Source organism: Eulemur rufifrons, chromosome 18, assembly GCF_041146395.1.
Source record: "Eulemur rufifrons isolate Redbay chromosome 18, OSU_ERuf_1, whole genome shotgun sequence".
In the NCBI taxonomy this organism is placed as follows: Eukaryota; Metazoa; Chordata; class Mammalia; order Primates; family Lemuridae; genus Eulemur; species Eulemur rufifrons.
Window position 1 is genome coordinate 39,039,181 of NC_091000.1, and position 12,079 is coordinate 39,051,259.

Here is a 12,079-nt window from a genome sequence, read left to right on the forward strand (position 1 = left end):
TTATTTTGTGTTTTAGCATTTTTATTTAATTTTATAGATTGGTGGAGAGGAGAACAAATATGTACAAATAATGCATATATGTCAAGATTATATTGTGTTCATCAAGTTGACTGAGGAGCTATTAAGAAGATTATATTTTATTCACAGTGTATATGTATATATAATTTTTACATAATTATCATTTAGAGTTATTGTTCATTTTAAAACTTCACTTATCATATTGTAAATATTTCCATGTTCATAAAGAGCTATTATGTGTATTATGTAATCATTCTATTCTATTCCATTGTAATCATAAACCACCTTGCTTGTCCATTCTTCCACTGTTAAATATTTTCTTAATTTCTTACTGACATGAAATTTATGTCTATATTTTTATTTCTGCATAGTTATTTTGTTTTTTAAAAATAACTTTCTTGGGATAAATCACTGGAGTGATATTGCATCAAAACTTATGAATATTCACATAACTCTTCATATCTATGACCAAATTGCTCAGCCAAAGGATTCTATAGATTGACCAAGGGTAGATTGTATGCATTCTGAGTTTAGAAGTACTTTGGAGTGTAATGAGGTGGGAGCGGGTGAGGTTGGAAGCAAGAAAGGGAACGATAAGGAGGTGGTAGCCCTTATCCTGGCAAGAGATGTGTATGTGTATCTCAACTACAATAGCAGCAGTGAGCATAGAGAAAAAATGAATATAATAAATATTTAGGAGATGGATGGGACAGGCTTGATGAGTGATTGGGTATGGGGAGTAGGGAATAAGGAAGACTGAAGGATGAGTCATTGGTTTTTTTTTGAACTTGAGAAATGGATGTAATAGAACAGGTTTAGGAGAGAGGAGAATATTGAGCTTACTATGCCCTATATCCCCAATATCCAGCACAGTGGCTACTACAATAAAAGCATTCAATAAATGTCAGTTAAATGAATGCTTCATGTGTACATGAACAAATGAAGGCTGCAAACAATGAATCAATGTTTCTATTTTCCAAAGCCTCACAGTATTTGGTTGTGCACCTAAAAGTTGATTTGGTGTTTTTATTTCCTAAATAGGATATTTTAAACTCAGGATTCATGAGAACAAGAAAGCCAGAAGATTAAGAAATAAATTGTGGAAAGAGTCTATAAAGCTCAGGACTTCAAAACAACCAGGTCCACCTCTCATAAAAAAATTAGTCAACTACTTTACACAACCTTATGCCGAATTATATAGCTTTAGCTATTCCTTAGAAAGTCATCACACCCTGAGCTCAGGCTGCTAGAACTCAACATCCCTGATTCAGAATGAAGAACGGCTCTTTTCAGAGTTCACAGAGAGGGACTGAGCAGTTGATTCCCTAAAGCTCTTCACTTCGTGTTGCAGTCCTCTTTGAGTGACCAGGTCTGAACGCAGGTGTTTGGAGCTCAAAGCTTCTGCTGGGAGAATCCCCAAGCAGCTTTCTGTCTCTAGGTGCTCTTTGGGTACCATGCACCTTAGTTATGTGATTGTGACTTATGCCTATGTTTTTATATGCTATTTTGTCACTTTGGGTTGCTGCGTTTTCCTGTATTTGTCTTATATCTCTTGGAGGGCAAAAGCCAGTTCTATTCCCTTTGTAACTCTCCTAGACGCAAGTATAATGTTTAGCATAAAGTGAGGGCTCAACAAGTAATTGCCCAACTGTAATTACTATATTGATGAAAACTGGTTGTTTTTAATAGTCAATAAAAGGTACCAAGTATCTAGTCTTAGGAAACAAAAGATTTATTGAAATGCATGTAGATAAATTATCATCAGCATAAAACTGTTAGTGGAGTTTTCAACATGGGCTCTTTTTACTCTTGAAGTGAGGCTTTGCAAGTCCATTGTCCCATAGGAAAAATATATTTTTCTGTTCATATAAAGTCCTTTGAAAAAGCAAATCTCTTTTGAAATGGTCTTTTAAACGTCTCCAGCCTATGAATATATAACAAAACAAAATATATATATTAAAAAGATATAATTCTCTGTTTAAAAAGAAGAATTGAATATGAATAACTTAAGGGAATAAGATGGAAAATACTTAGTTATTTGAAACTCTAAAATTTTCTCCTATTTTGTTAGTATATACTAAAATGTTTAGGAAGTAATAAAAATTTAAAAATTATCAAGACAAAATGACAAGTGATCATAAAAATGCAAAAAATGACAATAGTTTTATTATTATAGAAGGAAATAAGTCAAAACGTTATGTCCTCAAATTGACAATTTTTAAATAACTCTGATTTCAGCGATTTGGAAATACAGTCCAAAGTGAGTTTTAATTCCCATTTAAAGCTAAATATCCTTAACAGAAGACTTAAAATCAATAAATATGGTGAGAGAAAATAGAAAGAAACTTTCAAAAAATTTCTGAAAGTTTGTGGATCAATAGAAATTAGCAGTTAATTTTCCCACAAATCAGCCCCAGGGTAAAATGACTTAGTCATATTCTATTTCCACGTTGTGTTCTGGCCCCACCTGCTTTGATCCCCCCAAGTGGTGTTGCTGTCCTTCTCCAATGGAGAGTCTGTTGAATGGGATCATCTTCATAGTGGTTTTCTTCATGGAATACCACCGGGATTTCCAAGTGGCCCAAATAATGCCATTATCATAACCATTAGGAGTAGACGCTTTTGAGTAAGTGCCACCTAAGACAAGTCATAGATATACATATTATTGCTCTCGAATTTCCTTACCTCAGCCAGTCTATAAAGAGCTATTATGAAGTGCGCTGCCCGTTACATCAAATTTATAGTGTTATCTGCTAACCCTAAAATCTCCATTTATAATTAAAATAAATATATTATTAAACAACCGCTTATGTCTGTGTTGTGCCTCATGGTCACATCCATACTTTAAATTTATTCACTACAACCAGAGTTATAAACACAGAGTTCCCTAATTGGCCTCTCTCCCTAAGCTTGGCCATCTTGGACTCAGCTATCGTGGGCATCTTGCCTCAGGCAGGTTAGAATAGCAGGAGTGCAACATTCCTGATCAGGTGGTCTCAGATCTTCTGAAAACATAATTCTACTGGTTAATTGAAGAAGGTATGAAGGGCTTTAGGAAATGGTTCTAGAATGTTATTTTACATCTCCATTATAAAGTGGAGACTAGGTTGATTTGCCTTCTCCTTGTCCCAGAGCACCAGATCTCATGTAATCGTGTAAGGGGGTTGTCTGAGTTCAGTACTGGAGTGTACTACAAGCTATCAACACAGCTACCCTGCGTCATATGGCTCAAGTACTTGCCCTGAGACTTTCTTCTAATTCTGTGGCTTGTTGGTGCAAAAATAAGTTAGAGTTTTCCAACTAAATTGTTGTGAAAACCAACAGGTTACTTTAAATAAACTTTGACAGGACTCCAAGTTGGCTATTGGCTAGGATGATGGTGCTCTTGGGAAGTAAGGTTGCTCATCAATAGAGGAGATAAGTGGCCACACTACAGGCTTCTTAATGGATCCTTTAGCATCAGTAGGGCTTCCCCATACATAACTGTTGGGTAGTAAATAAAACCAGTTTTCCAAACCATTCCAGCCTTATTGCAAACTATAACCTACCCCTGCCCCATCCGAAACAAGTGTCTGCAATCCCCAGACTGGACTCTTCTCTCAAGCTTTCATGAACCTCTGCCCTTACCAGTACTTCCCCACCCTTGATTCCATTCCTCCAGACACCTGCTCTGTGCTCACTGGGTGTATCTGACACATAGCTCATGGGAAGCTGAGCCAGGCTCACATGTTAACAAGCATCAATATGGTAATGTTAGTCTATCTAGATCAGATATATGGTATGTCTAAAGCAGATATCATAACCCAAAGTGCCAACTATGATGGTGATAGTTTTGGTTACAAGGAGGACCACTGGATATTTTGCAGCAGATGGATTTCTTGTAGAAGGGCCAATTTTTGGCATAAGCTTGGTATTATCCAATTCTAATTTAAAATGAAAAACCGTATGATAAAAGCCCCACTCCACTATCTTCACTAATTATTTCTAATTTCTTTATATTTATTTATTACCTTTTATAAAAATATTATATACTATATATTAATTGGAATCTAAGAAAGAAAGACATACCTTGGTAATAGATTCCATTGAGGTGGCCAGCGTGACACTTGTTCATCCACCAACCAGATCCATCCTGTTCAGCACAGTTGCCTTCAAACTTATCATTGTCATTGTCCCAGGTACTGAACTGCATGCCATTGTGAGATGTGAAAAATTTGTCACTAGGATCATCACCAAAATCATAGCCATCAAAGGCATCTCCGGCTTCTCCACCAATGAAGTAGGCGTATGTCAGGCGGTACTTGTCAGCTTCAGGTGCCACCTTGAACATGGCATAGTCTGCATGACTGGGAAGAAAGGAATAGAGACATCATATCCTGAGCCTCCTCGGGGATCTCAGAAGTTCCCTCTTTCATAGGACAGTTGCTTGGAATTATTCATTTTGCTTCTTAAGGCTAAAACGTGCTCGTTGAGTAAAGTTTTCTGCAAATCTGGCAAGAGGCAATGGATGAAGCGGTCGAGAGCTCATCAGTACCACCCAGGATGAGTTTGGAAGCCTTCAGGACATCCCAGCGAGAACTAATAACCTCACCCATTTGAATGTCTTTTGCTTTTCTTTTCATCCTAAGAGCAAATCAAGATGTGTGGATGAATTGGACTAATTTCATATTTTCAACTTTTTAAAAAAATGTTTGGCATTGCACACATGTTATCATAGATCAAAGTCATTATCTGACAGTGACTGACCCTTAATTAAGACATCAAACTTGAAGGAGTCACAGCTCCATTAGCCACTCATATCACCTGAAGGGTGAGGTGCTGAGGGGTTTTTTTTCCCCCCAAGGCAGCGTGATAGTGGAGGGGAGGAGGGCTTCTCCGAGAGCAACAAAGAAACAAAGTGGTCCCTGTGTAGCCCACATGTGCTGTGGGACTCAGAGAGATTCTCTCCTGGAAGAAATTGTAAAAGAGGACCATAATTCTATGGTGTAAAGGAAAGAATGGGCCTTGATGAATGAACAGAGATTTCCAGAAAGTACTTAGCTTCTTCTCTAATGTCTAGTACTTGGGAAATGGGTGACACTCTCCTAGGAGAAGTACTACTGACTGTGGTACTTTCTGGGTTAACACACAAACAAGTGAAAAACTCATGTATTTGGAGACAATATATTTCATTATTCCCAAAGCATAACAAGAGGGTTTGATTTTTTTTTCTGCATTTTAATTAGGTATACAAGGCTCAAAACCCCCTCATATCTCTGAGATAGAGAAGGCTCTAGGTCACCAAAGGAGCTGGCTGATTTAATTTTAGGGTAGCCCATGATTTGACAGAATAGATGGTCATTAAAGCACTAGGAAATCTAAAAAGGCTGATTTTGCTTTTCAACAGGGTAGTTGTTAAGAGTGCAGGCTCCAGAGTCAAACTACTTGAGTTCAAATCCTACCTCTACCATTTACCAATAACGTGCCTTTGGGCACATTACTCTATAAAATGGGATTAATAATAGTACCTGCCTGATGAAATAGTAATTTGGGTTAGATTAAATTATAATTTCATACTCAATTTCTGGTACATAGTAAAAGCTCAGTAATTAGCTATTACTCTGAATGGTTCCAGGATAAGGAGACTGTACCAAAACACTCAGATCAATCATAAACAGGACCTACCTTTCTGGACTGCCCCCAAACCTAATTAACTCCTGGGGGAAATGGCTGGATGTGCTTTTTGCCTTTGTCAGGCTGTCTTTGCCACTGGTCTATTGACAGCTGGAAAGCACACATCCCAGACAACCTCTACAATAAAAGGTTAGAAGTCCTTTCTAAAGAGTACCTGGTTCTTCCATTCCAGTCTTCCAGTTCCACCCTTAATACATATGGGATTGCAGACTGTGTGCTTATCAAATGAACCTTCTCATTTCCTAGCCAGAACTCTGTGGTACCAGTAGGAGACAGATGTCCAAAACCTTCTTTATATTGAATCCAGTTTTTCTTGAAATCCAGACTGCCGTCAAGTCTCTAATTACACGATTGCATGGGCAGAAGGAGAGAAGGGATTATCAATGTATGTAAAGAAAATGTTATCAATATCATGTTAAAAATATGGAAAGATGATTCTGTCAACTACCAACTAAGTGACCTTGGCCAAGTTAGTTCAGTTTCCTCATCTATCAAATAGGAGAAATGACGCTTACTTCATAGGGTTGCTGTGAGGATTACATGAGTGACTATAAGAGAAAAATCTAAGAGTGACTAGCACATGGCAAATTAGTATTTAAAAGACACCTAGAGGACTTCAGAATTCAAGCTTGATATTAGTGATGGTGGAATGGTCAACCTATTGCTCAATCTGTGTCTGCCAACCGATGCTTCTGTCATTCACTCCCTCTGAGCGCCCTCTGCAGGGGCAGTTGTCCCAGTGGCAGGAGGTAAACAGAAGGTAAAGGAACCTGGGTTCTGCAGTGGCTGTCAGCTGCTGGAAGAGGCAACAAAGGGCCCTTGTCTTGGACCAGCCCAAATGTATCCTCGAGGGGGGCTTCATCATGTTGTAACAGCTAGCCTTAGCTCTTGATCTACCTGACGGAAGAGGTCCCTTCTTGTTCTTTGTCACTTTGTACGATGATTATGTTCTATCATGAATCCACAACCACAGTGCCAGCAAAGTCAAAGTACAGACTCTGAAACCACACTGCCTGGGCTCAAGTCCTGACTCCATTATGTATTAGTTATGTGATCCGGGCAAGTCACTTAGCCTCTTGTACCTCAGTTTCCTCCATTGTAAACAGTGGTAATAACAGTATCTACCTCACAGGGATATAGTCAGGGTTACAGGAGTTAATGTTCACAAGGTGCTTAGAAAAATATCTGGCACATGGCAGGAACGGTGTAGGCACTTACTAAATACACACGGTGAGGAAAAAATTACCTTCTGAAACACAGTCCATCCATTTCCAGATCCATCGATTTCACAGTAGACTAAGAACTGCTGCTTAGCTTTTAGAGGTTTGATAAAGTAAAGCCCACTCACTTTGGCTCCCTTATTGGCAATGTCTTGGCAATCTGAAGAAGGAGAAATTTTACTGTGCTTTGAAATCCAGGCAAGACTGTGCTGGCCTTGAAAATGAGCTTTTAACTTGTAGAAAACTATTCATTTCTCAAGAAATATTTTCTTACTGCTCATATCATCATTTCTTTCAAACTATTTTTAGCTATTTAGGAAAAGTCTAGGCAAGTGAATGCTTAGACTCAATGGCTAGACACTTTCCAATTTGTTCCTATACATTCCAATGCATACACTCTCCTTTACTTTGTGTATTTACTTTGATGTACATAATCCCAATGTAAACCTCCTCGCTTACCTTTTCCAGTTATATCATGTATTTGCACTGTGTCTTTGCAAGGTTCCTGGCACTTTTCTTCAAGCTGGGCTACCTTCTCTTTCAGGTTCGTGATCTTCTGATTATTTGTATTATATATTTCCTGTAAATACCTACAATGGGTCAATGAGACAACAAAACATAAATATTCCTTTCAGGAAAGTAATTTTTTATTTTAAAAAATAAAATTAAAAAATTTATTTTATTTTAACTACTGATTTTAAAAGAAAATAAGTATTTACTTTAAAAAAAACATTACCTTATTTTCTCAAGAACTATTCCTGATAAATTATTCAATTCTTGGGAAAATTGTAAAGTTATGTCATTGAATTGAGATAAATTAGAATTCTAAGCTTTTTGAAAAAGAAAAACAAACAAACAAAAAAATCAGTTAAAACAGGAATATAATTTTGACCTGAATCTTTTCACCTAGAATGGGGACTATAGCCTCAACTTTGAACACAAATAACAAAGCCCTTGTCAATACACGTGGTGAGTGATCATTCTGTGTTTGGCCTTATGCATAAGGGGCAGTGGATAACGACCTATATGAGTGACGAACCTGGTTAGTGGGAACACCTCCTGATGACAAGAAGCAGGAAAGGCCCTGTTCGGTAGGTCACATGTGGCAAAACACTATTCCTCTTCACCTGTGGATCTGCTAAGGATCTATTTATGGGCTTCAATCTCTAACTTACGGAAAAGTATCTGGGACATTAGCATACAAAAAACAAAACCACAGATACTTTCCCTTTTTTCTTTAATGTTTCTAGTTACATAACTTCAGAGTAGGGTTGGGGGAAGTAAAAACGGTGCTTTTGTAGTTTCTCACGGGGTTGCTTGTAAATATTCAGAAATGATAGAAAATTTTCTACAATGCATAAACTATTGTGTCTTTCTTTGATGTGAAGAAGGGTATTTGAACCCTTTTATTTCCCACTTTGTCTTAAACAATCTCTGCACAACAGTCCCCCTCAACTTCAATGATAGGCAATAACGATGCAAATTATTATGATAATAATGGTTATAACAATAATAACAATGGCCCTCTGCTACCAAAAAAGAGGAGAAATCCCACCTGGGCCACTTCTCCCCAGCCATTTATCTCAATTTCTTATGCTGCTTTGAAAACAATTTAGAAAAAAAAATTTGGAGAAGAAGCTAACACTGCATCTGAGACCTTATATTCTGAAAGTTTATGAGTCCCTGGGAAACTATTAGCAGAGATGTTTCACTTCCAAATGAAAGGAGGAGAATATGTAAGTTCAGTCTGCCATTATCAATGTGTAGCTTTACAATATTTGGTAAACTTAATCTCTTAAAACATGTTTTTCTGCTTCATCCTCAATATAATTTACTTCGGTGGCCAAAATCCTTCCGATGCCCCTGCTTGCTAATTTCTTACCACCAATTTGGTGATAGTTTTATGAAAACAATTTTACTTTCAACACTCAAATTCCAATGAGTTTGATTTTATGGTGTAAGACAATTCAGGAGTGGGGAGAAAACATTTAGATAAGTATGGTCATAATAGCATTTGAAGACATCTAGAACGTCTTTCTCCAATGTGATTATTAAAAAGCTTTCTCCAATGTGTTCAAGATAGGCAAAATGCAGGTGGATTTTATAAATGGAATTTAAAAAAAAACACGAAAAGGTCACTTTCACCTAAGTATGGAATATTAAATAAAAACTAAATCAGTCTTGCAGAGCAAATTAAAACAAAAATGCTTACCGAATACTTGAGTCATGTGATAAAATCAATGTTTCATATTTCATAATTTCTTCTAACATTTTCTTGGAATGCACAGTAGCACTCTCTACCGTATCTGTAACATGGATCAGAGACATAAAAATACGTAAGCAGATATAACAACTAAAACAACAGCAAAAGGACTTCACAGATGATTTTCTCAGTCAGTAGTGTTTAGTTTCTCACTTGGTTTTGTTGGTTCATCAGGATTATAGCTGATTTTGAGTGCTTTGATCAATTCTTTGGCTTCTGATGTGTTGTTTTCAGCTTGATTTAAGATGTCTTCCAAAGTCTGTAGGTCCTTGTCTACTTTGGTTTGGTAAGTAGAGAGGAAATCTGCAATGCCACAGGTAGTTGGGCAAAAACTACCCTGAAAATATAACAATGAAGTGAATTAAAATGTTGATAAAGGCTACACTTGAAATCCATCTGTTAATAAAAATAGATAAAACCCACAACTCGGTTTTTAAAAAGTTGCAAGTGTCGAATGACATTTGTGAGAGAACTGCTTCCACTCCTCTGCCCCTCTCCAGCTCCCGCAGGAAATGAGAAACATAAAAGCTACTTACAAATCGTTCATCTAAGATGCAGCAGTTGTCTCTGGTAGCAACATACTAAAGGAGAAAAACACAGAAATTTCACTTGTTTATCATCTACTTTCTTATTTTCCAGTTTTCCATTTAAAACAATATGTTTTGTGACCAGCACACTTACTGCCAGGCATGTTGAAGAGAGTAATAAAAGAGCGCAGAAGTTGAGGATTAAACTCCGGGGGTGCCAGGACCAACTCATGATGTCTAGGGTTAGGGTGCCCGGTGCGCCGAGCCTTGCAGTCAGCACTGTGGCCTCCCGGGCTCCAATTGTCCCTTTATGTAAGCTCCTGGGACAGCCGGGACTGCTAGTGGCTGGAGCTTGTCACGAGACTTCCTTTACCAGAAGGGTGGGGACATCTTTCCTGTCCCTTTTTCCTCATCCTGACCCCCAACCTACAAGCCGTTTCCCAGATTTTGCACACACGTTTTCGCTCCTCCTTTTTGGCCCAGTTCAAGCTTTTTCTTCTGACCTAAAATCATCTCCAAAGGCAGGTGAAGCATTAGCCGTTGCTGCCAGGAGGGAGCGGAGCTGGGGAGGCTGTGTTGCAACTTCTTCCAGGACATGGCTGGGAGCAAACACAGGGATCTGACCTCGACCACGGCAAACCCAGCCCGTCTTTGCATCTCCTAAATTACCGAAAGAACTTTCTTAGCCCAGGGATGAGGTCACATAATTATTTTTAACCTGTGGCTATGGCAGGAGGAGACTTTTGCCTCCTCTCCGTGTCCCAATTCAATACTCCCAGGAACAAACGACGCTGGAAGTACATTCCTGCCCCTCTGTGTTGGCCATTGTCATAGGCTGTCAGTTCTCAGTGAGCTTTTGGGCACAACTCTTCCCTTTGTCTGGCGTAGCACCCCATCTGCCACAGGGGAGAAGAGAGCTGGGAGCTCACGCTGTTTTCCCTGCAGTTCCATCGAACTATCTTAGAGGAAAGGCTGGGTACAAGAGGCAGGGCCTAGGAAAATCTACCTGGCTCGTATCAGACTATAGTAGAAGCCAAGCTGAAGGAAAGGGGACAAAATGAGACATGGGGACCAGAGGGGCATTGTCTTTGTGCCGCCCCTGCAGCTTCCTTGGGTGCTGGGAAAACATACCTATCATCACTCCTACTGACAGCCCACAGCTGTTTGTTACACAGTTATCAATGTCCCTGCTTTTGGTTACCCCTCACTACCTTCTCTGAAACCAAGCCTACTGCAAATTTTGATGACATATATTAGTGGGAGAAATACATCCAATTTGAAAGAAATAATCTCTAATGCTTGATTCCAAGTCTTTACACAGGAATATTTATGCTTGACTTGAAAACAAAGATAAATGTTCATGTTCAGTAAATAATCAATAATTGTTATAAAAAAGTGAATATATCAAAGCCAGATTTGTCGCTTTTTCTCCCCTCTCTGCCTTATCAGTTATTGCCAATCACAACACAGTACCACCAGTCAATGAAGGGTCTCATGATGGATCTTTCTTCTCCACCTTATCTACTCATCTAATCAGTTGTTAATCAAGTCAGTTGAATTAAACGTTAAAGTGTTAGTATCTTTCTCAAACAGCTCTACCTTGGGGCCGGGCGCGGTGGCTCACGCCTGTAATCCTAGCACTCTGGGAGGCCGAGGCGGGTGGATCGCTCGAGGTCAGGAGTTCGAGACCAGCCTGAGCAAGAGCGAGACCCCGTCTCTACTAAAAATAGAAAGAAATTATATGGACAACTAAAATATATATAGAAAAAATTAGCCGGGCATGGTGACACATGCCTGTAGTCCCAGCTACTCGGGAGGCTGAGGCAAGAGGATCGTTTGAGCCCAGGAGTTTGAGGTTGCTGTGAGCTAGGCTGACGCCATGGCACTCTAGCCCGGGCAACAAAGTGAGACTCTGTCTCAAAAAAAAAAAAAAAAAAAAAAAACCAGCTCTACCTCTTTTGTAGCATTTATAGCAGCTTCGTATTATATGTATACATGCCGTATTCACCTCTGTAGATTGTAAGCTGATTTCTATTGCTACAACACTAGCATAGCAATATTTAACACTCAATAACTATTTGATGATTTGAATTGAATTAGTTGCCTCTGTGGAGAGGTATGGGTTGAGGGGATGAAAAATAGGGTTGGGAAAAAGGGTTCATTTTCTCTGCATACTCTGTATCTTAAGAATTTTGAATATATGTACATATTATCTACTAAAATATATATGATTGGCCAGGCGAGGTGGCTCATGCCTGTAATCCAAGCACTCTGGGAGGCCGAGGCAGGAGGATCACTCAAGGTCTGGAGTTCGAGACCAGCCTGAGCAAGAGCGAGACCCCGTCTCTACTAAAAATAGAAAGAAATTAGCTGAACAA

General features: G+C 38.8%; 1 protein-coding gene across 2 annotated transcripts; it reads right to left on the reverse strand.

Annotated features, from left to right (window-relative positions):
• Positions 1-1,729: 1,729 nt before the first annotated feature.
• Positions 1,730-9,993, reverse strand: FGG (fibrinogen gamma chain). Of its 2 annotated transcripts, XM_069493481.1 has the most exons (10): positions 9,856-9,993; positions 9,711-9,755; positions 9,328-9,511; positions 9,124-9,217; positions 7,371-7,501; positions 6,938-7,071; positions 5,846-6,030; positions 4,087-4,364; positions 2,486-2,655; positions 1,730-1,942 (listed from the first exon to the last, which is right to left on the reverse strand). In XM_069493481.1, the coding sequence occupies exons 1-10, from the start codon at positions 9,931-9,933 to the stop codon at positions 1,928-1,930; spliced, it is 1,314 nt and encodes a 437-aa protein (XP_069349582.1). In that variant the 5' UTR covers positions 9,934-9,993; the 3' UTR covers positions 1,730-1,927. The 2 variants fall into 2 exon arrangements, with proteins under 2 accessions (XP_069349582.1, XP_069349583.1); XM_069493482.1 differs by lacking the exon at positions 1,730-1,942 and having other exon boundaries at positions 2,161-2,655; positions 9,856-9,992.
• Between the last annotated feature and the right edge of the window lie 2,086 nt (positions 9,994-12,079).